The following is a 26,941-nucleotide window of genomic DNA, read 5'->3' as shown; positions in this document are numbered from 1 at the left end:
GGGAGGAGAGAAAGGGACAGTCGGCCGAGCGCTGCGGGAGGAGAGCGATGTCAGCGGCCGGCGTCTCTCCTCCCACACCGCTGAGCCTCCTATCACAGTCTGGCAGAGCGGTGTGTGGGTGGAGACAGCCCGCGCTGTCACAGGAGGCTGAGCTCTCCTCCCGCACCGCTCGCTCAGCCTTCTATGACAGCATGTGTGAGAGAAGGGAGCGGGTACAAACACTCAGCGATCAGTGGTCATGAGTGTTTGTACATAATTGAGGACATTGTGTGTTTACTATATCCTCAATTATGAATGAATGGGAGTGATCTCCATCACCTCCTGTTCATTCATAGTTGTAGTTAGAGGTCCTGAGATGATGCGCATGGTCACATGTCCTAGTCACATGTGCCAGAGTTCCAGGAAGTAAGGAGAGATCTATTAACCTGCCCTTAGTTAAAATGGCCACTGTCAGATGACTGGGGAAGAGAAGAAAAATAAGGTATGCAAAAAATAAAAAAAACTGCAATTATCTAGAAGTATGTGTTTGTAGATTGTCATTACTAAACATTTCTAAAGGTGCCTTTGTTGTTATTTGAAGATATGGGTAAAGTTCCTCTTTAGGAGGTTGCTGCTGGAAAAGGAAGACACAGACAGTAATAAAAACCTGAAAGACGTGGCAACCCTTCACCATTTTACTAAAAAAACTGTAATGTTGAAGTCATTGGACGTTGATTTACTAAAAGCAAATAGGCGGTTCACTTTTTTTAAGGGATTTTCCATTTGCAGGGAAATTTTATCTTAGCTTAGCCAATGTGGTGAAAATTCACTTTGCAAAGACTACCCGATGAGTTGCAAGGAAACTAAAAAAACATTTTTTCTTGCACATGATTGGAAATCAGCACAGCTTCACACCTTTCACTAAGCTAACAAAAAATCTACTTGCAAACAGCCTATTTGCCTTTAATAATTCAATCCCTGTGCCAACACTGGAGCAATTTCACATTAGCAAGAAGAGAGGGGAAATCTCTTTTCATTAAAATTATTTCCAGTAATGATCATGGAATTAAACACCATTCACATTTACAGTGGAAGCAGAAGTAGCTGGTAGTAGCTGGACTGTAAGTACTGTTGCAGCCTTATGCAGAGATACTAAACTTAGCATATAAATCTGCCTGACATGCAGAAGCACAGTGATGCTATTTGCGGTATAGTTGCCAACATGTCAAAATAGTTGTGTGGAGCAAGTAGAGAATCACAACAAGTGGTGGCATGACCAATAAAATGGGTGTTGCTTTACAGTGTATAGCTTGTAATGTGGGAGTAGGATAAGCAAGCTATACACTGTGAGGCAACATTGGTGTCAGTGGCAGTAATCGTAACCTCCGGCTTTGGTGTAATTGGCCACAATAATTCCACCTTAATTGGTGGTCAAAAGTAATAATCCTAAACTAGTCAGCATTAGTGGTTAGTGGAAGGCCAAATTAACCCCCCACCCCAGCGTTGGTGGTCAATGGCAGGCTTGAGCTGTAATAAGAAAACTGCCAGCAATGGTGTTAGATGGCAGGCTTGGGCTGTAATACGAACCCTACCTCCCCCCACGGCATTGGCAGTCAGTTGCAGGCTAAGGCTGTTAAGACAACCTCCTCCCCTGCATTGATGGTTAGTGCCAGGCTCAGGCTGTAATAAGAACCCACACTAGTATTGGTGGTCAGTGATAGACTTAGTCTGTAACAAGAATCCATCCGTGGGAAAAGCTCTAAACCCCCCCTCCTCCCGCCGCAGCATTGGTGGTCAGTTGCAGGCTTAGGCAGTTAAGGCAATCTCCCCCCTGCATTGATGGCTAGTGCAAGGCTTAGGCTGTAATAAGAACCCACCCTAGTATTGGTGGTCAGTGGTAGACTTAGGCTGTAACAAGAATCCATCCTCAGGTACACCATACTTATTATTCCATGTAAAAATGATATGAAGAATACATTACATTGAAGGATAATATCATGAAACCTATTCAGAGAGCAGGATTTTGGATTCTCCTGTATTTGTACATATAGATTTGTCTGATCTGCAGAGAGCCATGCAGTCTTAATTTACAGTCATGCAAATCTTAATTTACAAATCCGCATGAGTATGTGCGAGAGAATCTAAATTTTGCAGATTCACCTTCGCTAATGTGCCTGGTTTTCAAGTCACTGTGATAATCAGTATAATTACGGTATATGGTATTACAATATAATTATATGAAATGAAAAATAAATCTAAAAGTGAAAAATTTTATATCTAAAATATAAAATATCTGCATTAATAGTTCTTATTTTTAGGTGCATACACTGTATACGTCCCTAGTGACACTGTATGGAATTAATAAGGACAAGTTGCTTACTAAAGAGGCAGGTGGAGGAGGGATCTGTGCCAGGATGATTATTTGTTTACTATGAGTGAACCTGACAGAAACCATCTTGTTCTTGAGAGTTGTGCTAAACTTTGCTGACTGTTTACAAGGTAAGATGGAGAAGGTATACACTGCATATCACATATTCTGCAGTACACGGGTACATCTTTTAATACAGTACACTGTTGCTGAACATCCTCTACCAATTGCTGACATACAATTTTCCCTGAATAACTATATGCACTGAACTGAGCATAACTAATGGTTTTATTGACCAAGCAATATTAACACAAACCTTCATTTATTTTGATTTCGAATACGGAGGCACCTCCTTTTCAGCGGTGGCTCCAAGTCTTCTGTCCCTGTGGAGAGTATTGGAGTTGAGATTATACAAGGGGTCATCGCAGTCTTTTCTGCTGGTTTTGGCACAGGTTGGATAACACAACCTGTTTTAGGCAACATCCTCAAAGCATAGGCATGGTCCTCGTCAGCTGGGTTATTTAGATTAGGATCTTGCTTGTCCCCAGGTATTAGGGACTCATCCACAAGATTCTTCTTGCTGGTTTCTAGCTCTGAGTGGCAATTTGAAGCACAGTTGTTTTCTTTAACAGATTCCAACTCGCTTACTACTGGCTCCTTTTCTAACAATGTCTTCCTTTGCTCATGTATTTTCTCAGAGTTTTTAGAACTCTCTGTGTTCTTTGCACCATTTACAATGACATTACAAACTGCTGAACTGGTTTCCAGTCCTGGCGTGCTGGGGGCCCGCGACACTGGACCACAAAATTCAGAGTCACTGGAGTGATATACTTTTGTCTCCAAAGGAGTACCATTCTCCATGCAGTCACTACAATTGGTTCTATCAGAATTACTGAAAGATAGGTTTACAACACTGTTAGGTTCAGATTCAAGTTTGAATGGAGAATTAAAAGCTCTATGTATGACATTGTGAAGTCTAGACCTGTGAGCCACAGTTAAATCTATGACTCCATCCTGTGGAACCTGAAGTGTATTAGTGATACGAAGTTTACTGTTTTCTGGGCTTGCTGTCCTCACTGTTAAATCTACCACTTCAGTTTTTGTTTGTTCCTGAACAACTGTAGCCTGGTGAGATGACTGCCCTGAACCACCAGGAGATGAATCAGAAGGCTTAAAGGACCATTGTTTAGAATCCCTTGGGGACACAGAATTATCCTTTGGCTTTGCACCTGGTGCATCACTTGATGAACTTGGAATGATGCTTTCACCATTGCTGGAGAAGTCATTTGGGGGTTTGGAATCCACCATTTGTGGAATAGGTATGGGAATAGGTATTGGAACAGGTAAAGGAACAATAACAGGATATGGCACTAAAAGAGTTGGTGGTGGCACTAAAGGTGCAAGAGATGGCAAGCCAAAATTAATCATTTGCGGCATATGCATGGGACCATTTGGCATCATGCCCATGGGAGGGAAAGGAAGACTAGGCAGAGGACCTCCAGGTGGATGTGGTGGAAGCAATCCTGGTGGGTTGCCTGGTGTATTTGGTGGATTAAAATGAGGTGATAACATTGGTCTATGCATAGGACTAGACGTAGGACCCATAATTCTCGAACCACCTGGAGGTGGACCCATACCAGGGATCATTGAATTGGACAAAGGACTGTTAGGGCTTGAACAATGGGGACCTCGTAGAAAAGGTGGGCGTATTTGCTGTATCATTTGCTGTTCCATAAATATGGGTAGAGGAACCGGTCCTCTATTAGTCATAATCATGGGAGGACTCCTTGGTGGTACGCCCATGGGAGGCACAATACTGGCAGGTGGTGGGATAGGAACTGGTGCAATATTTGGACTGTCATTCATGGGAATGGATTTGGGAACTGGTGTGGGAATTTTTGTAGCAGAAATGTTGGCAGCATCAGATGGGGAAGCAGTGGTAGAGGCTGATGATCCAGGACCTTGTACTTGGCCAGCTGCAGACGCCGGGGACGGAACCTTTCTACGAGCATCTGTCAGCGGTATATTCCAGGAATCTGGAGTTAGCAGCTGTACCCCAGTGCCTTCTGCTTTACTGTCAGCTGGGGGATGTAATGTGTTGCACAGTCCAGCTGGAAGGTTGGCTTGTGTTTCTTTGTAAAAAATGTCCATTTTGTATTGATTTAGACATTTTGCGCTGCAGAACTGAAGCCTTCGTTCCCCATCTCCAAAGTCTAGATATTCTTTAGTATGCCGTATATGTTTACACCAGTCGCATACCTAAAATGAAAAATTAGAAATGTCATAAGTTTAGATAAACTGGGGGTACATACATGACAGTAAAAATCATTCTTCACATATTATCCCATTCCAGACTTTAAATGATAAATTATTTTTTCTTGTTTGTACGCTTCTCCTTCTTGTAACTCTTATTAGTCGTTATGTACAACATTTCATCTGTATGCCATTTATGCTTCTCACAAAATCACCTGAGCTTATGTCAAAATCCTTTATAAGTATATCACCCATTAAAAGTATGTACCGGCTCTGATACTTTACTCACTCAAGGTGAGTAAGATCAAGGTATACTAATGGCTTGGTTGATATACTGTGTTGTTTAGCTTAGACAGGATGGGTTTCATTACTGGTAAATTCTTTATCTACATACTCAAATTATTATTCAATTTATTTAATAATATGGCAGTACATTTGTATACATCTGGTGCCATTTTTAAAAATAAATTATAATAATGTACCCTGCGCCAAAACTTAAACAAGAAAAAAATTAACCTTTTTTTGTTTGTTTAATATATACCTAAATAAGTCTGCCCATCATTTTAATATAAATTTGCAGCATGTCTACCTCATGCTGTAGTGTTTTAGTTTAGCATAGAATCAGATTGGTTTCCTTTTAGATTGTAAGCCCTCAGGGGCAGGGCCCTCCTTACCATCTTGTCTTGGATTGTATTGTGATTGTAATGTCTTCCTTATATTGTAAAGCACTGTGCAAACTGTTGGTGCTATATAAATCCTGTATAATAATATTAATAATAGAATACAAAAGAGTGAACCTGATTCATACACTTGTTCAGATGACACAAAGTAGAAAAGTATTATAAATTATAAAGCACAAGAGCTGTTATACAGCAATAATTATCTCTGTATGACATAATTTTGTTAAATATCATATATTTCCTTGACGTTTTCCTTAAAATGTATGTAAACTATAAAAAATAGTTTATTTGCTAACTTGCTTTCTGTTAAATATACAATTTAAAATGTTGTGTTATATCTGTTTGATAAGTTCAAAAACATTTCACTCTAGGACATGAAGTGCTTTACTGGCAGGAACAAATAAGAACAAAACACTGAAAAAGAAAACTAATACAGCAACTACACCTAAGGACTGGTAAGCTTTAATATATTACATGTTGTTTCAGTGTCTAATAAACTCGCCATTAGAATAAAACGGGTCTGCCATTGATGGCCTCCCATAGTGCTAGCTGCCTGGCTGTCTCTGGGGTCAAAGCTTTCTACATCACTGAATCAGAACAAGTATGTAGGTCAAGAATGTCAGAGGAAGGTCAGAAGTCTTTTTATCTGCATAACTGTACTGGGTTAGTGACTCAAAGAACAGAGAGTCAATAGGACAGCCACTAAAATAGATATTTCAGATGGAGGGCTCAACAATGGCAGTCTATGCGTCCCTCTCAACATAGGTTTCCTTTAAATGTCACTATATAGATTAAATAGTAATTTAGGAATGAAAACATCATTCTAACTTGTTAAGGGATATCGTTAATAGAAATTAACATATATTCTTAAATAATATTATAGTAACTGTTTAATTGCTAGCAGCTATGCCCTGTAATGCTTTCACTTTCTAATTTAGTTGTTGTTGAAACAATATTCAAAAACAATAGACATTTCCAATTCTAAGATTTATCACAGCCTAATTTTAAAACCATAATTTCAAGGTTCCCATTCATTGCTTCTATTGAGATTATTATGATTTCATTAACACATTAATTCCTCAACACCATCCGTTCTCGCAGATGGCTAAGACATGATCTACAATTCAAATATGATTCTTGTTTGCACTAATGCCTTTCCTTCGTATGGCATTTTGAACAAGAATTTATACGGGTTCTCCTGCCATTGCTATAAACAGATAAACAGATGTCAGCAGTTCTCATGAAGCCTTCATTTTGGACAAGATTTAAAAAAATAAAAGAAAGATGCATGATTTTATGTGTATATTTCCATTTCAAATTATTCAGTTATATATATAAATAGTTTTAGATGCAATGGGGGAAATTCATCAAAACCGGAGCAGACAGAATCTGGAGCAGTTGCCCAGTCGCATAAATGTAGATAGTTTTTATTGCTTTCTGGCCAGTTAGAGAGATTTCCCTTTACTTCCTGTCCCAGTGACAACATGTCAACATCACAGGAAGAGAGGAGAAATCTCCAAGAGCGAGAGCGAGACAGCAAAAAACATGGTTTATCACTTTAAATAAATGTGCTGAGCTTGCCTTACTGTCTACGTTGCCTGAATCCCATTAACCAAGATCATGTTAAGAACAGTGTAAAGACAAAGTAAACCTGTGCCCAGACTATGCACATTAAAGTATTTACATATTCTAAACAAGCTAATAGGCTGGATTCACACCTATGCATTGAGGTAAAGCAAGTGTTATGTGCATTGGTGCTCTGTGGCAAAGCTTACCAGTGCACCAGGATTGCAGAACACACCTGAGCTAAAATAATGTGCTTTATCACACGGGCACGAATGGATCTGTGGGAATCCAGCCTTATAACATTTTAAAACAGAAGTTAAATTGTTTATTTAAAAAGTGCTGACAAGCAGATTTTTGATCACATAAGATACTGTGTAACTCTGTTCTGTCATAGATTCTCCTATCTGTCAGCACTTTTTTTCAGTTATTGTACACTGAGCCACGCATGTGCAGCTCAGTGTATAGGCTCATCAGATATCCTTGCCAAGACGAAGTAACTCCCATGCACGGACTACAATCTCAATACAACTTAGTAAACTAAACCTGAGATTGTAGTCCATCACGGGAGGGAGCTCGGAGCGGTGGCTACTTTACAACAGAGAATGCAACAGTTACAAACCTTTTCACTTTTTTATCGATAGGGTTATAGATTTTGCTTTGTTGGCCTGGCACTGCACATATAATTAAAATGTACATGATAGTATGGTAGAACAGAACAACACAACAAGCCATACAATTTTATTCATATTAATAAGCACATCTCTGTGTTTGTCTGTTGCACGGTTGACATAGACATAATTGCATTAATGATTAAGAAGGTGTAGAGGTAAGTTTTGCTTCTAGCCTAAATTTAAGTATTTGCCCTAGGCATAGCTTACAGCCAGTACCACTCCAACAGTGACAGGCTCAATTTTAAACACCCATGTTCACTTCCAACCTACATAAAGTTACAATGACCAGGGACAGAAGGTTCTTAACTATTAAATTCACAAATTACAATCATACTACAAATAGTGAAATAGTATTGCAGTTTAATTGTTCTGCTCCCTTATGAGTATCAATGTAGAGTTGTATTACATTAAAGAGGAACTGTATTCATATCCTAAAAATGACAGCAAAGGCACCTTTTAGTAATAGCAAACCACAAACACATACCTATCGATAACGGCAGGCAGTGGCGTCACAAGGGGGGTGCGGCCCGCACCCGGGTGACACCATTGGAGGGGTGAGACCAAAATGACTGACAGTCATTTTGGTGTCACCCCCAATGATAAGTCGGGCACTCGGTCACAGACCAAGAGCCCGACAGTGTCAGGAGAGAGGAGGACCCGGCGGCATACCTCATCCCGCCGGGTGAACGTCCCCTCCTCTCTCTGCTGGCATCTATCACCAAGATGGCTACCAGCAGGCGCCAATAAGACGGCCGCGCGGTGATGTCACACAGGGGTGTCACCCGGTCTCCGCTCCGGGTGTCACCCAACCTCGGGATGCCCCTGACGGCAGGCATATTCACAGTGGCCATTTTTACTAAGGGCAGAATAATCCATCTCTCTTTATTTCCTGGAACTCTGGCACATGTGACTAGGACATGTGACCATACACATCATTTCAGGGGGAAAACATGCCTTTCCCTGAGATCTCAGGTTTACAAATGAGGTTTCCCAGCAATGCACTGATGGTGGAGAGAAAAGCCCATGGTCCCCCAGCTGGTTTAATGGAAAAAGGCAGCTCTGGCTTGAATATACACCCTCAAGACTTCCCTCCCAAACTACTTTTATCTCCTACAAAGTGTCCTCCATCTTCCAGGTTAAATGAGCCTGGAGTTGAGCTTTAAATTGCAGAGTCGGCTTCATGTGAGACCAGATTCTCACCATGCTTCATTGAAGGAACCCCAAACCACGGAGAGGCTAAAAAAATTGATTTATGTTTTATGTATTATTTTTATGTGTTATGTATTATTTTACAATAGAAGTCAAAAGAGTTAAGTATATCTGGGTTAGAGCAAACTTGTAAAAATAAACTCTGATGGCAGTTCACTTAACCCAGTGCAATACTGATGACAGGGTTTAGATGCAAGGGTTTTGGATCCACATAAAGGAGAGCAGCCTTAAACACTGGGCATATGAACTGGCATTTCCACAGCAAGACAGAGGCAAAGAAGCAGACCTCTTTCTATACAGATACTAGCTTGTGTGCTCTTTAGCATTAGGTAGGTGCTTTGGTGGGGTGGGGGTTAATCTCGGGTTTACATTGGTTAGAAAAAAATTGCATTTTTAAATGCAACTAGTGTGAGTAGTTGAATTTGTCTTGGTAACCGTCTCCAGCACTCCCCTGTCCAGCAGTGCTCAGACTGAGAGTGGGAGTCAATCAAGCTGTGGTGCAGTGCACATATGCTGACTGTAAACATGCTTATAGGGGTTAGGTTTTTTTGCAAAGTGAATTTTCACAACATTCACTTAGGTAAGTGAAAAGTCCCTTCCAAAGTGAAAATTCTCTTTCCAAGGTGAACATGCTGAAGTCCTTTAGCAAATCAACCCCTAAGCATCCAAAGATTTGGATACCATTTTGCGACAAGCATTAATGATAAACCAACTTTACTGTTCTAATGTGTCAATTGTAATTATTGTTGTAGGATGCATATAAAATACCTTGCAACACTCTCCTGCTTTATCTGTGTTCTTCTCTATTACTTTTTGTAAGGTTAATTTGTAAATAAATGGAAAACAAGGAGGATCTGTACTGCCCAAACTGACCACTCAGTTTGTTTACAAATGTTAATAAGCATTTGAATAATTATGAACAATATGGTCAGTTTTGATTTTTCTTTATAAATTGGCATATGTGAAACAGTTCTGTACATTGTCTCAGGGGCAGCTTTAAACAAGCCCCACTTCCTTTCTGTGCAGTTTGTATTTGCACATTCATTGGATGCTGCAGTGCACCCAACAATTGTACTTAGATACTGAACATTGAGCCATGTAGGAAAAAGAGGGCATCAGTTCTGACAAATGCTGTAGCCTGGATTTCATTTAGTTTGGCTCCTTACCGAGACCTTGCGTGCGATGTACCCAATGGCATTAGGAAATACAATTCAGATGTTCTGTAAGCTGCAAAACACGGATACAGTAGAGCATGGACTGGCAGATTTAAGACAGACTTTTTGTTTAATTACTGATCTAGGCTACACAGCTCATCCAGCTTGCAATAGTGATGTGCTAACTTGTTAGAAACACTGAAGTTGACAGCGATAGCTAATTTAAAGTCACTGATAATTTGTCAATGGCAAGCTCTCTAAAACTTGAGCGAAGCATGAAGCTATATTACAGATGGTAGAGACTAACTGACTATGTGGATCCAAAACCCTTGCATCTAACTGTTATAGTGTACACATCAAGTGTAATTTACCCTACATTAAGAATGCTGATCTGAATAAAAAGCAGAATATTGTTTTAAAACAAAGGACTGTTATAACTGCTAAATATGATAGTACCTATCACTGTTCTGCCTATCCTCTCCAATGTATCATGTGGATTGACATCATAGCTCAAGTAGGAACTAAACAGTGAAAGCTTCTACTAAATTAAGTAAGCTGACCATTGTCCCCTAGTTTAAACCTGCAAACCTATACTAAATTGTTAGAATATAATAGTTTTTTTTTTTTTTTTGCTGACCAGGTGAACCTATGGTTTATTTGTCTTTCCGTTTTTAAAACTGCTTCCTACCTGACTGGGTCTTTGAATCCCACTGAGCAGTAATCACACCTAACACAGCAACATTTAATTTTAGAATAACTACAAGCATTACTTTGAAATTGAACATACTATGTTCTCATATCTACAATTGTCAATAAATGTGAAGAGAGATATTTTGTTCTTCTACGTGGCCACTCTTCTGCCTTAGTTGAGTTGAAACATAATGCATTGCAACCAGCCAATGATTAGCTATGTGCTATAATTTAGTAGGAGGGGAGGAATGGACAAGGAATGTTCCATCTATAGGATATGAGGGTGAACATTACAGGGGGTCAAATTCCTTGTAAAGTAGGTCAAAGTATTTAAAGATATTTTATTGGTTTCACCAGCACCTTCTGGACTTGGTGATAACACATAAGCATAAAAATGTGGCAATGGAACTTCACCTGCCAGCCTATACATTTATTTGTTTCTCTAGCCATGTCTGTTAAAATATTGAGTGACAAGTGAAGAACATGTGAATTGATGCTGGAACCCATTTCCTTGGGTTTGTATACCAGACCTGGCACTACAGGGAGTTCTGCTCTCTCTAGTTGTAGATCCCCTCCATCCTGCCCATTAGCTCCCTCAGAGCATGTACATTTTGAGAAGTAAAAAGGCCATTCACCTCATGATAAACAAATGGCAAAAATAACCATCAGAACCCTGAAGCTAAGAAAGCACTTTGTATCCTCCTGACTTGAAATCTCGCCTGACAGGCCATTAGCACATCCTTTCTGAATTGTACCAGGAAGAGCCCCTGTGGATTAAACTTAGCTCTGCGGGAAAACAGAAATTTACAGTGCAAGTTACATCTCAAAACCTTACCTTCACTTCATTATTAAGGTCAAAATGAGCATATACTGAATCCTGCGCTTGCCAAATTCCTTAAAGTAATAGTTGTTATGTTATCTCTACTAGAGAGTACATAAAGGTGCTGCACAATTTAGCTAAATGTTTTATAAGCCACATTATTATCTAAAAGAAACTGAAACTAAGATTGCAGTTGGTGATCTAGCAATTTATGGTGTCAGAGGGTCATAGAAGGAGCCTGCAACTAGCTATAAGGTGCTAAAATGCACGTTAATGGTGGCTTGTGTGTGTTACGCTGATATAAACAAGTGTGTTGGTCAAGATGTGTGTGATCAGTCATTGAAGCAAAAGCTTCACTCCCAGGAAGTGGTTTAAATCTCCTGTATAGCCATGTTCTGGTTAGCAAGAATGACCTGTGGATACAGTGTAGAGACTGTTATTGTTCCTTCCTGTGAAAATGTGTTGTTTTCTTATGGGCCCTTAAGCTGGCCATATACATGGCAGAATAGTTGAAGTTGAACAGTTGAAGTTTTGATTCACAAAACAATAAAAAACATGGTAGATTTGCTCAACCATAAGGAGATGGGATCCAACTTGTCCTGAAAAATCTGTTTTCTTGCAACAATATTGCCATAGATATTTTTTCTGTTTTTTAGTTCTTTCTTTGAATAAAGTGTCAAAGCTGTCAATGTATTATCTGCTTCAACTTCAAAACTGACCAAGTTCTGGGGGTCAATCAAATGTATGTGCCATTCCTACTGGATGGAAGGTGGTTGAAATTGACTGAAAATTGCAGAGGGTATGGCCAGCCTAATGCTACGATGTAAAACGTATTTAAGAGCTGGCTATTTACAGAAAGAATATCTAGCAATTTAATCTTATTCCACTAGCTTTCTATCACAATGTGCAATCAATTGGATCAAGACAAACTACCACCAATTTTTTGATCTATTTATAATTTATGACTTCAAGTGTTGATAGGATGCCTTGTTCTATTCCATCAATTTAGCTATGAAAAGCTGGTTGAAGGTGGGTAGAAAATGACCAGTGTTAATGGCCAACAAAATTGTGTTCCCATGGATGGGTTGTTCCTTATACCGCTGTGTACAGGAGTGCAAGGACTAGACACCACAGTATTGCTACTTCTGTGAGGTGTGCTACCAATATATTCTGGGTGTTGATCCTGTATTGAGATCTTGTCAACATATACTAAGCCTGTGTCCACGTTGATCAATCCCCTTTATCTCCACACATGTGGAAAAGAAGAATTTATTGTCCAGTACATATCAACCAGTTAGATTCCAGCCATTATTTTGTAACCTGCATAGCTTAGTACTCTGCACTGGGTTCTTAAGCTGTATTTCCAAGCAGCATCTAGCCTGCATGAGACTGTTTGTTCTTCTTGTGTTCAGGGGACTATTCCCCAGTGTTCCTGGTTTCCATAAAGCTATCCAAAAACAAATCCACAGATTTACATAGAGTCAGTTTTCAGTTTTATAGACTGTCTTAAAATAATATATTTTATTGTATTTAGGTTTCTTACATTCAAAATATATATACTTATTTTTTCACTGCATTAGTTAAATGTAAACTATTTGATAAAAAAAACACTAATCCTTAAGCTTTGTGTAGTGGTCCTGTAAATATAACATAAACATCTGGTATTCACACTACAGTGTTCATGCCATAAAAGACGCAGTGACTGCATTTTAAATATGTGGTCATTAGTGTGTAATATAGTGCAACTTTCACTTTAGTGATACCAATCAGAAAATACTGACTTGCTGTATTAAAGCTTCATCTACACAAACCCTTACAAAACATTTGGTATTAACAAAACTTTCATCTAGCCTGGCAAAGATCCTGAATAAAATATAGCAGAACAGTGCTCCTGGCAGCAAAACTGAAACAGCATCTTAAAATGTTTAACTAGACACTAAGTGAAACGAGAATAAATAAATTAAAGCAAATCTCAGTATAAAAATCTCAGAATGAAAACCCCTGCAAAAAAATAAAATATGTTCATTCGCGCTCACAAATGTTGCCAGTAATGTAATAATTTCAGCTGAAATAATGCATACTGGCAGATAACGAAGGACAATTTCTTAGAGAGCAAGAGAAATCCTGAAGAAAATTGTAATAATCACTGTGGAATAAGAAAAAAAAGCAAAGTGCAGCAACTTAAAGAGGAACTTTACCCATATTTTTAGAATAACATCAAAGGCACCTTTAGAAATGTTTAGTAATGAAAATCTACATACAAATACTTCTAGATAATTTCTGGCTTTTTATTCATAGCATACCTTAAATCTCGTCTTCTCACAGTGGCCATTTTAGCTAAGGGCATATTAGTAGATCTCCCTTTACTTCCTGGAACTCTGACATACACTTACTGGCCACTATATTAGGTACACCTTGCTAGTACCGGGTTGGACCCCCTTTTGCCTTCAGAACTGCCTTCTTTGTGGCACAGATTCAACAAGGTGTTTGAAACATTTCTCAGAGATTTTGGTCCATATTGACATGATAGCATCATGGGCTCAAAGTGTGGCAAGAAAATATACCTCACACCATTACACCACCACCAGCAGCCTGAACCGTTGATACAAGGCAGGATGGATGCAAGGATACAAGGATCATGCTTTTATGTTGTTTTGTTATGTATGCCAAATTCTGACCCTACCATCTGAATGTCGCAGATGAAATCGAGACTCATCAGACCAGGCAACGTTTTTCCAATCTTCTATTGTCCAAAATGTTTTGGTGAGCCTGTGCGAATTGTAGCCTCTGTTTCCTGTTCTTAGCTGACAGGAGTGACACCCGGTGTGGTCTTCTGCTGCTGTAGCCCATCTGCTTCAAGGTTCGACGTGTTGTGCATTCAGAGAGGTATTTTGCATACCTTGTTTGCAGTGGCGGACCTAATAACCAAAGGGCCCTGGTGCAAGATTTTATCTTGGGCCCCCCTCCCAAGACAGGGGGGGCGCGGGATCGGATCACACTGGCCCAAGTCCCCCCAGCGGTCTCTAATGTTGCAGTAGCATGCTGGACTTACCCGAGACCCTGCAGAGCACACCATAGATCCTGCATAGCACACCTGAGACTCTCTATGGTGGGCTCTGCAGGGTCCCAGGTGGGCTGGCCTGGAACGTGGGGATCCCTTTCCCTGCACCTTCTCCCAACTCTTCTTACCTGCTGCTGCTGGGGCCCGGCCTCCTCCACCCCCTCCCTGGCTGGGGAATAAGCGACGCGCCGGACTGGGGAATAAGCGACGCGCCAGACTCGGGAATAAGCGACGCGCCGGACTCGGGAATAAGCGACACGCCGGGCTCGGGAATAAGTGATGCGCCGGGCTCGCGAATAAGCGACGGGCCAGGTGCCCTGGACCTGACCCCACTGGGCCCCCCCACAGCCTCAGGCCCCGGGCCCTCGCACCGGTTGCACTGGCGGTAGTTCCGCCACTGCTTGGTTGTGACGAGTTATTTGAGTTACTGTTGCCTTTCTATGATCTCGAACCAGTCTGTCCATTCTCCTCTGATATCAACAAGGCATTTTCGTCCACACAAGTACCGCTCACTGGATAGTTTCTCTTTTTCGGACCATTCTCTGTAAACCCGAGAGATGGTTGTGCGTGAAAATCCCAGATCAGCAGTTTTTGAAATACTCAAACCAGCCCGTCTGGCACCAACAACCATGCCGCGTTCAAAGTCACTGAAATCCCCTTTCTTCCCCATTCTGATGCTCGGTTTGAACTACAGCAAGTCGTCTTCACCACGTCTAGATGCCTTAATGCATTGAGTTGCTGCCATGTGATTGGCTGAATAGCAATTTGTGTTACCAAGATATTGAACAGGTGTACCTAATAAAGTGGCTGGTGAGTGTACTGTATGTGACGTATGTGACACAATACCTTTGAATAAAAGTTTTATTTTTATCACACTTTTTAATATGTTTCTTTGCGGCTTAACAAAATAGGAGTCTTTAAATGGTGCATATATTGGGGGAAATGGGTGTGGTTACGGGGGCGTGGCCACTAAAGGGTGTGGCCACTGAGGGGCGCTGTAAAGCTTTCTCGCACAGGGCGCCTAAAGGCCTAAGGCCGGCCCTGCTCCCGTCACCCTAGGCTCAGTATACCACGAGCAGCTACTCGCGGTATACTGTGGCGTCTCAGTATACCGCGAGCTACAGCTAGTTTGTGTCCTCCCGTTACCCTAAGGAGAACTATGGGGAAAAGACTTAACCCCATAGTTCTCCTTTAAACAGCATATTCAAAATGAATGGGCTGCAATGCATAACAATGCCAATGCACACGAAAATGGAGCAGGCTGCATATTCCCAATATGTTGTATTGTGTGGCATTGTGTATTTTTAAGGTGCACTGGGGTGGTATTCATGATGAACATGCAAAACATGCAAAATACATGCCACACTGTTCTCAAACTCATAGAGAACACTTGTCCAAACCAAGAACATGTAAACCTGAAAGCTATTGCTGCATGTCACATAACCAATTTTGTAACAGATACAGAATCAGTTTTTACCATTTATGGCAAGGAAAAAAACAAAACTGCAGTCAATAAAATTTCTGTACTGCTGTGATTCCAGAGATCTGTAGCTATGTCATTAAGGAATTGACTTGATAAAGCATTGAAAGCTAGCTACAAAGTTACTAGAAGCAGCAGCTGCTTATGTTGTTTAATGAAGCAATAGAAGAATAGACATGTGCGATTCGTTTTGTTCCGAATTGAAATTTGGATGAATATCGGCATATTCGGACTTTCAGATGCACCCAAATATCTGAATGAAAGAAATTACTAATCCGAATGTATCCGAATTTTTGATAACTACATTTTTGGATGCATACAATATTTTTTCTGAATGTCATTCTGAATGAATTAATGTTGTTAAACATTAAAATAAAAATCAGCGTGGAGTCCCCTCCCCAATTCATACCAGACACTTTAGGTCTGGTAAGAATTTTAGGGGGGGACCCGACACTAAAATACAACAAAACAAAAAAAAAAGTGGGGTCTCCCTAAAATCCCTTACCAGACCCTTGATGCAAGCAGCAGCCTGGCAGAGCAGGCTACCCCTAACTCATTCATGGGGGGGTGGCATCTTTATCTAGACTGTAGAATCTAAATTTCTATAAGCCCCCCTTCCCGCAGACCCTTACAACCACCGGGCCAGGGTTATGGGGAAGAGGCCCTTGTCCTCAAGAACCATTCCCATGTTGAGGGCATGTGGCCTGTTATTGTCCAGGGCCCCCCCCCCCCTTTCCTACTCTGCCAGGCTGATGCTCAGATCAAGGGTCTGGTGAGGCATTTTAGGGGGGAGACCATGCTTTGTTTTTGTCGTTGGGGTCCCCCCTAAAATTCTTATCAGACCTAAAGGGTCTGGTATGAACTGGGTTATTTTATTTTTTTAAATGTTTCTGTGGACTGTCAAAAGTTGAAAAGAAAAAAGGAAACAATGAATGTCACTTTCCTGCAATAAACTTTCATTCATAAAACGGAAAATTGTATACTTGCAGTAATTTTCCTTTCCTGACGCCAATGCATGGCAGCATACAATGGGTATGACTCCGCCCCCAGCCCAATCACAGGACCAGTTATACTATATATTAAAGCCCGCCTCCCAAGGCCACCATTCTCGTAACAAGTACTCAATGCGAAAGCCATGGGAGGGTCCTGTATGCTGCCATGCATTGGCGTCAGGAAAATAAAATTACCGATAGGTAAGTATACAATTTTCCGTTTTCCTGACACCTACATGGCAGCATACAATGGGATATAGCGAGCACACAACCAGGGAGGGTAATTCTGAGATATTTATTTATTTGTACCACTGGTAACCTTCGTGTCTCAGGGGATTAAAATATAGAGTGGTGGCCTTGGGAGGTGGGCTTTAATTTATAGTATAACTGGTCCTGTGATTGGGCTGGGGGTGGAGCCATACCCATTGTATGCTGCCATGTAGGTGTCAGGAAATATCGTTTAAGTTAACGAAGATTTTCGATTTGGATGAATCTGAATACCAAAACAAATTGACTTTCGGACCCGAATCCCGAAAAATGAAATAATGAAAAATCTGAACCGAAGCGATTTTTTTTTTGTCAGCTTACATGTCTATTGAAGCACATCAGCAATTTGTAGCGGTCTAGATAGTCATTGTAGTCAGCTACAGCAGCAACTCTGTACCTATTTCCAAACTGTTCAAAAAAATTGAGAAAATAAGCATTAAGATGAGCCGCTGCCACAGATCTCTACTACAAATTTGCTGGTTTGATACCACCCTTAAAGTGCACCTGTGTTCAGACTATCGACACTGTATTTCTATATTTTTCTATTGTAAACACTAAAAATGAACTTCTCTTCTCTTGCATCATTTTGGTCTATAAATATAGAAGTGTTTTTTTCAATATGTGTTCGTTAAGTTTGTTAAGGAGCTTATACTGTACCTTCCTGTTCTCCCTTCCTGTGCTGCACTGGTATTTCAGGAAGTGTTATGTGTTTTACCCTGTTCACCTCTGTGGGCTTCAGAACACTCCCCCCCCCCCAACTATTATGGAGAAGAGGAGAAGGGGAGGTGTTCTATAGTCCTTACACTGTCCCTGACCTAGGGTAACAATGCTGTCACCCTAGAAGAGGAAGCATGTCACTGGAAGGAATACCAGGTGAAAATAAAGGAAAAGTGAAGCCTGAAAAAAGAAAACTAATGCAGACACAACATCTAAGAACTGGTAAGATGCAATATGAGACATTATTGTTCCTATAGTTGAAGTTGGATCTGAAAATAAAAAATTGCTGACAGGCAAGATTTTTATGACAGAAGAGACTGTGTAACTCTATTCTGCCATAAAAGCTTCTGCCTGCCTGTCAAAGCTTTCTTCTTCTTTTGTACACTGAGCAGCACATTAATAGCCCAGTGCACAGGCTCAGCAGAATTATTGCAGAGATGAAGTAACTTCCGTGCACAAGCAAGGGAGTTGCATCATCAGGGACAGTTCCATTAGGCAGCTGAAGAATCAGAACCCAGAAGAAGACCAAGAGAAGATGGAAGAACCAGCAAAGGAGGAGAGTCTGGACATAGCAGTGCCAGAGGGGATTACTTGAGCAGGAAAATCTGCCATAATGTGCTAATATGCTCTGTATTCTCATGGCTAAAAGCTCTTGGGGGCTTTTTTTTCTAATTCCACACTTTATGTCTGCTTTATACAGACATAAAGTCTGCAGATACACTTTAACAAGAAGTAAAAGAGCTTTGAAACAAGGCCTCACTGACCTCCTTAGCTGTATGTACTGTGTAGTAATACATCCTAAAAAAAGAGTCAAAACAGAGACTGTGTCTGGCTTCAGTGTTTGTTTACATTAGAGGGCTTGTCTTATATGATTCTTTTTGTCCCTGCTGTCCGAGAAAGTAAAGGGAAAGGAGCTGTGATTTCAGTACCTCTGTTGTAAACTTTGAGGATTAGATACTACACAGTGCCTGCAGTCACAAAGGTAGGAGAGGGATTCTTTTACTGCTTCAGAATAGGTAAATGGTTTCATTTTTGTTGTCTGGACACAAGTGCACTTTAATTTGTCAGGCAAATTGCAACTGAAATCATCACATGAACAGAAAACTAGACAATTTGTTGGAAAAGTTTAGAACAGTTTTTAACACTGACAGCTTGCCTTCCGCGAGGAATGTGTAAGGAGTATGCAGCATGTACATTTTGAAATACATTGAATTACATGTATTTATTGCAATTTTATACTATTAACCAACAACACAGTGAAGATATGTTAGAGGTGAGTTACTAGAGTAATACATGTTAAACATTCAGTGTGTTCTTTGTAACTGGCATCTCAGAATGACTTGTCCATAAGTGCATCATCACCCTTAATCTTCACAGAGATTTAATGTCAGGAAAATGCAAATTACATAATAAATTAAAGAAAAAAATCCACTAAATACCACTACATGTGGATGTAATGAGTGTACAGTAAAGAAGTGGTGGCTTACTTACATATGCTGCATATTCCATGGGGTTTTCATATTTGATGGTGGGATGTATTATTTATTAAATTCATTTATTATAGAACTTGAATTTGCATTTTTTGTTTTTACAATACTAAATGGGTCACATTCAAATATATTTTGTGTGGCACTGAGCTAAGTGTGTAAAATAAATGTAAGTAATATTGTTGCTACTATTATTGTTAGGGATGAGCTCAGGTTCCGCCTGAACCCGTTCCAAACCTATGCTGCTCTAAACATGGCAGAAGCTTTCCCCGAAAACAGAAGAAAACTACTTTGACTGCCAACCAATCAGCTGTGACTGGGAAATTCCCCACCCAAAGCTGCATGTAAGCAAATGGGCGTGGTGCAGGGACATGATTGACCTTATTTGGACGCATAGCTATATTTAGTAAATAACATTTACCTAAAATGGCCATGTGCCCATATAAGGTAAGAGCCATCAGCACAAGCATCCCGCCCCCTTGTTTATGTGCAGCTGCGGGACAGGAAATGCCCCAGCCCGGAACTGATTGGGCAAGTGGCCATGGCACTTCCTTGTTTGTGGGAGCTCTGGTTTGGCCCGAGTTTGGTCCGAACCTGAGCTCATCCCTAATTATTATTTGTTTAACACCTTCTCACCCACCATCTGAATATAAAATGTTCTCCAGCATGATGTCCTATGCTGGGGATACCCTTATTAACACCCTCCTCTTTGACAGCCACCAGCCAACACTTAGTGCAGCTACTATCTTTTCATTCTAGCAGCCACTGACAATGTTGGTTCCGCTAACAATTAGGAAATTATCATTGTTACATAGTGGTCACTTGTAGGCTGGAGGCTACACTGAAAGAAATCTTAAGTCTTCAGCCTGCAGATGAACAGTGCCACCTTCAGACGGCAGTGTTGATCTGCAAAGTAATATGCTTAATGCTGTAATTCAGTTTACAGTATTAAAATAATAATAAGTGAATTAAAACATAGCAAGAATTTTTTTTTAAATGATTTAGGTATGCAAATTAGTCATAGAGATATTGTGCATTAACTGACACCTGCTGATGATAATGTTAAATTTGGCAGGGGAAGCTTGGCATCAATGACCTCTGGACACAAAAGGGTTAATTATTACTTTATAAAAGCTTTTACATTGAAATTTACAAAACGAAACAGATTGCCAGTTTAATAATTGATCAGCTAAAATGCTCCATATTTTGTGATTATATGCAATTATTGTCTGGCATGGAAGTCTTGTGATGCATAAATTCAGCTTACAAATGTAAAAAAAAAATGTCAACTACGGTCTAGCACCCAGGCTATACAAATGACCTAATCTGCTATTAAACAAGTTTTCAAGATTTTAATGTGGTAACATAAAATTACCTAAGATTTGTATTTTATCTTTAAAATATGACTAATTGATTTAGGGCAATAATATAAGAATATTTGTTTAGTGTCATTTGACAGTTTTTCTAAAACAGTACAGACTAATGATTTCAGGACAGCGGTGGAGTGCCAGGGCCCAGTTGCAGCAGCAACTTCTGCAACCCTGGTAGTTCTCATAAAAATGTCATGCATCGGCACTGTATCTGAACATCCCTAGAATACATCTTTATGCATTTTAATGAAAATTCAGGGCTTTATATTACAAAATTGGATTTTACATTATTTTAATTATTCATTATTTAAGTGGTCTTACTTTTAGGAAATACGTCAATGTTATCTAATTTTTATAAAAATTGCATTCTAAAAATCATCTTTGCCTTAAGTAAGGAAAATGTATGCAAACCTGAACAATTCAGAATGAAAAGTGCATAGGCATGTTACCTTCAGTGGAAAATGCAAGTCTAAATGTTCAGTAGATTCAAATATATAGGCAGTTGAAGTTATAAATAAATCCAGACTTTTCCTCTCAAAGTCAAGCTTGTCCCCCAGCCCCTCCAAACCACCAAAATTGAGATTTGCTTATAACTGCAGCAGCTGCTCTGGGTCTATTGTTTATTTTGAAATGCAACTTTCACTGAAGACAACCCCCGCTTATGATTTTTTTCATCAAATGCTCAGTTTTAACTGATCAGGTTTCTTACAAAATTATCCAGGTTTTGTCCAATATAAGGTTTATAAAGAGTTAAAAGTCATTTTCACTACTGCCAATGCATTTGGTTAATATGTGAACCTCTGGGTTTATATGCACCACCTTCTTGAACTCCCTTACTGTTTCTAAAATATGCCTATGTTTTTCCTTGTTGTAAATGATTCATGTCAGGTTTTTAATGGCTTTTCTATCTAATAATAACAAGGAAATTTGCTGTATTTTGGGTTGCAGGACTGTGTTTATAGGCCAGACAAATACTTTAGCGTTTCGTCTATAAAGCATGTTTAAAGCAAGTCCGAATTCACTTTGTTTACTACAATATGATGATAACTTATATGTAATGCCAAAAAAAAAAGAAAATAAATGTTTTCTCTTTGATGTTACCTTTCAGTTCACATATTCAATAGCAATTAGACATGTAAATTTTGTTTCATTTCAAATGGATATTTGTACAAATTTTGTTAAATTCTGACATTTGGATGCCTCCAAATTTCAGAATTTGAACGAGTCCAAATGCGAATTAATCCAAATGGTCCTTTAATAAAAATTCGGATCCATCCAAATTTCATTTAAAACGAAACTACATCAGACATGTGACTGTTCTCTGGCCAATCAGAGGTGGTTTTTGTTTAGCTGTTGGGGGTTGCGTTACAGGCACAGTCATGTGACTTTATTCCAAAACAAAAATTTGGACGTATCCAAAATCAGAATAACGAAACAAGTTAAATTTTGGATCCAAAATCCAAAAAAAATTAAGAAATAAATATCCAAATTGATTCAAATGAAACTAATTTTTGCAGGGTTACATGTCTAATAGCAATCTGTGAACATTAGTGTAGAATTCAGAGAATAAAGTAAACAAGTAAAAGTAAGGGCTGTTCACTTTGCAAAGTGTATGTTCCCATTAAAATGTGAATGTTAGTAAATAAGTGAACACTAGGGGGTCTATTTATAAAGAATTCGCAGGACCCTTCACCCAGCAAATATCTGTGTACATTTGTTTTGGGGGAATAATGCCAAAAACAAATATTCTTGATATATTTTTAGCAGTTCGAATGTAGTATGTTGTAATAATACAATATGGCCACTAGATGGAACTGAGTAGCGCAGGAAATAAGTATTTATTTACTATGCTCAATCAGCTCCATCTAGCGGCCCTAATGTATTATTACAACTTAGAAAAACATATTAAGAACATTTATTTTTGGAATTATTCGCCCCAAAATGGACATTCACAGACATTCGCAGGGTGAAGAGCCCTATGAATTGCTTATAAATAAGCGTTGACTTTAAAAACAAATTAAATAGAATAGAATTTTTGCTAGCGTATGATTGATTGATTGAATGATTGATTGACTGACGTCAACACAGCTTATTTTACCTAATTCACTAAGTTCAGTGAACTGTCAATATACTTAGTGAACATTCTCTATTCCTTTAATAAATGAATCCTGTTGTCTTGTGTACCCAATACAGTCCATTCATGTAATTTAAAGACAAGGCAAACTATTGCTGAAATCCGGTCTTGCTATAATGCACATGGTTATTACACTAGGTACAAAATATAACACAGAATATAATAATGGTATATAAAATACATTTAAAGAGCAACTCCATACAAAACATATTTCTCTGCTTTCCTTAGAATAAAGCAGTGTCCAATGCCCCCCCCCCCATCTAGAAATTCGAACTGTCCATTCATGTAATTTAAAGACAAGGCAAACTATTGCTGAAATCCGGTCTTGCTATAATGCACATGGTTATTACACTAGGTACAAAATATAACACAGAATATAATAATGGTATATAAAATACATTTAAAGAGCAACTCCATACAAAACATATTTCTCTGCTTTCCTTAGAATAAAGCAGTGTCCAATGCCCCCCCCCCAATGAGATAGTCCAAGCTTGCTTTTTAGTCAAGCTGTTGAGCCTATTGAGAATCCATTAGCAGATAGATACAATACTTATGTGACCTGCAAACTCTAGCGGATTCTCCAAATAAACAGCTCAATATAAACACAATGAGCTATGAGTGGAAAGAGACGTCTCTGACTAGCCTCTAGACATTTATAAAGCCCTGGCATGTCAGCAACCCAGCACTACCCAGTTAAAAACAGTAAAATGCATTTATGTGGAGTTGCTCTTTAACCTCTACTATTAGTGTAACAAAATGCAAGCATTTACACTGTGCTAAAGTAACAATCTCGACTTGTTTTTATTATTATTCTTAATAATAATTAAGTTATTATTCTTACAAGTAGTTCGCAGTTATTCTTGAAGGCAAGTCTTGGAGTTTCCTTAGCATAGTGTTGCTGGGGGAAAGTTTCACCATGTCCATCTTCATCTCTAGCCTGAAGGGAAATATAAGGGCCTATTTAGGGACGTGTGACAATAATACCTACAATCATAACAAACTAAAAGCAAAACAGCAAACAGAAAACAAAAGTGAAAAGAAAAATATAATATGTTATACTGCCATAGGAAGACCACTCATACTTTTGGTTAGATCGGGCATGTCATCATCTTTTTAAACATCAAAAAGGAATTTATCCAGCATGCTGTGGGCGCACTGGAAAACATGGAACAATGTGCACAAGGGTCCTTAAAGCTATTCTGTAAATTTTCCAAAACAATGGCAAATACATCTTGATAGGTTAGTTCTGCATGTGTCACTGTTTGAATAATTAGTCCCATGTGAAAAACAGAACAGTACAATTACTTAATTTTTAGAGCCTTCTCCCAAAAAATGTAAGGTATTCAAAATAAGGGGACTGTCAGCAAGGAGTTAACATCATGCTAATAAGCAATTAGAAATAACATATGTAGAGCCCTTAGGCTTTGTGCATATGGGTATTATGTGTTCATCTCTAAAAATGAAAAGGAATGCAGATAAGAAAGCATAATACAGACCATAATTTTAATGTTGATTCTAAAACCACATGTTTATAAGAAATTGCAATATAGTAACAACAGTAAACATGTTCGTCATTAAAAATTAGTGGTAAAATAAGTGAACATCTTAAGATTTCTACGTTTTATTCTGTTGAACTAGGGAATGTTTCCTTCCTACATCTCGTTAAATAATTTAAGGGAATCATTCCAGGACTGTATAAAAACACTTTTTGTCATCATATCAGGCTAGACATGTCAACTGAATTGACAAGAGTAAAATATATAATTACGATATATCACCCCTGACATCTGATAACTACATATATACACTGAATTCAAACAAAAATTAACTTTCAAGGCTAACCATATTAATTTATGACATTGGTGCAATAATTTCAGTTAAAGGATAAACACGTTTGCTACATCTGAGCACAGCAAGCAAATTTGCAAATACAGCCTCGTACTTCTGTCTTTCCGTTTGCTTTGATGCGCTTTCATCACAGACCCAGCCCAGTGTGAACATTGCTCTTTTTTCCTGCAGCTTGTCTGCAGTCTGCATTGTAATTGCCGAAATAGAGTGAGGCCAAGGAAGGCACTTGCTACACACACCTTTTCAATTTACAATATTTAGTGCCAGCTGTCATAGAATATGATTTCTATGTTGCAATGCAATCACTTGAGATCACAAACTGCTAAAAGCCACTGCAAGGCTTTAGCTATAGCATAAAGAACATGTCTTCAGACAAAGACTGACAACCAGTTAGACATCTGTGATTTATTGCATTCTGTTTTACCTGATTCGTTATTGTGAATTAAATTTAATGCTAGGATGGACAAGGCCAAAAATCCAAACTTATGCAAGGGCTTCCTGTTTGTAGAAGTTTGTGTAGGCATCATCATTTATGTCTCTTGGCAGTGAAGACAGTGGGGTTGATTTACTAAAGGCAAATAGGCTGTTCAGTTTGCAAGGGGATTTGTGCTTTACAGGGGAAGAGTCTTCTTTTCTTAGTGAATGAGGTGAAGCTCTGCTGGCTTCTATCATCCAATCATGTGCAAGCAAATATACTATATTTTTTTTCATTTCCTTGGATGTGATTTCTTTGCAAAGAGAAATTTCACCACATTCACTAAGCTAAGGGGAAACTTCACCTGCAATTTGCAAAGTAAACAGCCTATTTGCTTTAAGTAAATCAACTTGTTCTTACAGTGCAGGCTGCAGACAAAATATTTGTAAATAATGTAATGTTTACACTTTCCATGCTTGTTATGTCTTTATCATTTAAAAGAGCTAGCCTTTTTAAGGCCTACAGGCTTTTTTGTTTTAGAAATCTCCCCCAGCCTGTTAAACAAAAAAAAAAGCTACTGCATTTAAAAGCTACTGCATTACTTACCTTCAATCTGGACTTATCCTCCACAGTAAGCTCTGTTTGCCACAAGATGGACTCAATCTTCCAGGTTGAATGATGCCCAGTGTTACTCAATCCAGATGATTGAGGTCATACTTTGAATGCAGAACATCATGGATCCCCTCCCTGTGGAGGCATCACATGGCTCCCTGCATTCACTGTGTAATACTGCAGAGAACAGCACTGGCATCCTCTCACCAGTGATGTTCCCTGCATCATTCAGGACTGCTAATCCTGAAGAAGAGGAGAATAGGAAGAGGACACATCAGCATCATGTAACTGAAGAGTTCAGGCAAGGTAAGTAAAAGAAAAAATAGCAAAACATACAACCTGGGGGCCTTTCAGTGGGAGGAGAGGGGCACTGAGGGTGGAAAATGCAGAACCTGGAGTTATCCTTAAATATCCTGACAAAGGCATGTCACCATGTTGTGACAACTGGTCTGGAAGGTGTAAGAACCACTGTAACCGGATATGCTATGCACAATTGATGTAACAAAACTAGAGACTATTAATCATACACTGAGCAAATGAAGAATAAAAATAAAATGTAGGTGTCTATTTTTTAATGTCAGACTCATTCTACAATTACTTGTGAATAATTTGCTGTTACTATTCACCCTTTAAAAGAGACTTGAAAGCAGCTAGATATGTTCTTCTGGACGTTTGCTGATGAGGTTTGTCTAGAAATATTTGCTAGTCTGAACTGGCACATGCAATGATTTCCTGTTGATACCAGCTATGCCTCACATTTACTGACCAATTACTAAAGATTGGATAAGTATTTGTTGCACCTAATGAGGTCGACTTACTCAAATAGTGCATTTTCACTTCTCTAAGCAAAGCTGCTCTCACTGCAATCATCAATTCATCTACAAAGAAATTTCCTTTAAAAAAAAATCCTCTGGACATGATTGGATGAGCACAGGTTCTTCTTCGGTAAATCACTTACAATGCCTTAATTTGCATTCATTGGCATTTGTTCTCTGCAACATCTGCTGGTAATCTTTATAGATACTGGAGAATGCTTCTGGCAACTGAGCAGGAAAATCCAGTTAGGTAAACGCATCTGGATGTGTCTTAACTTAACAAATAGGCACCCGAGTTTACATCATTCCTTCCGAGCCATAGATAATTTTTTATTTTTCCTGAGGCTGGTTTA

General features: G+C 39.1%; 1 protein-coding gene across 1 annotated transcript in view; it reads right to left on the bottom strand.

The window, feature by feature from the left end:
* SOBP (sine oculis binding protein homolog) overlaps nt 1–26,941 on the bottom strand; it is a 128,607-nt gene that overhangs the window by 11,395 nt on the left and 90,271 nt on the right. Inside the window, exons 5-6 of the mRNA XM_018553537.1 lie at nt 23,740–23,835; nt 2,664–4,606 (exon numbers count right to left, since the gene is read on the bottom strand). Coding sequence (XP_018409039.1) covers nt 2,666–4,606; nt 23,740–23,835 — 2,037 coding nt within the window. The 3' untranslated portion in view covers nt 2,664–2,665. The remainder of the gene's footprint in view (nt 1–2,663; nt 4,607–23,739; nt 23,836–26,941) is intronic.

This window comes from Nanorana parkeri, unplaced genomic scaffold (genome assembly GCF_000935625.1).
Source record: "Nanorana parkeri isolate BGI_ZX_2015 unplaced genomic scaffold, ASM93562v1 scaffold123, whole genome shotgun sequence".
Lineage (NCBI taxonomy): Eukaryota > Metazoa > Chordata > Amphibia > Anura > Dicroglossidae > Nanorana > Nanorana parkeri.
This window is presented reverse-complemented; position numbering and strand designations above follow the sequence as displayed.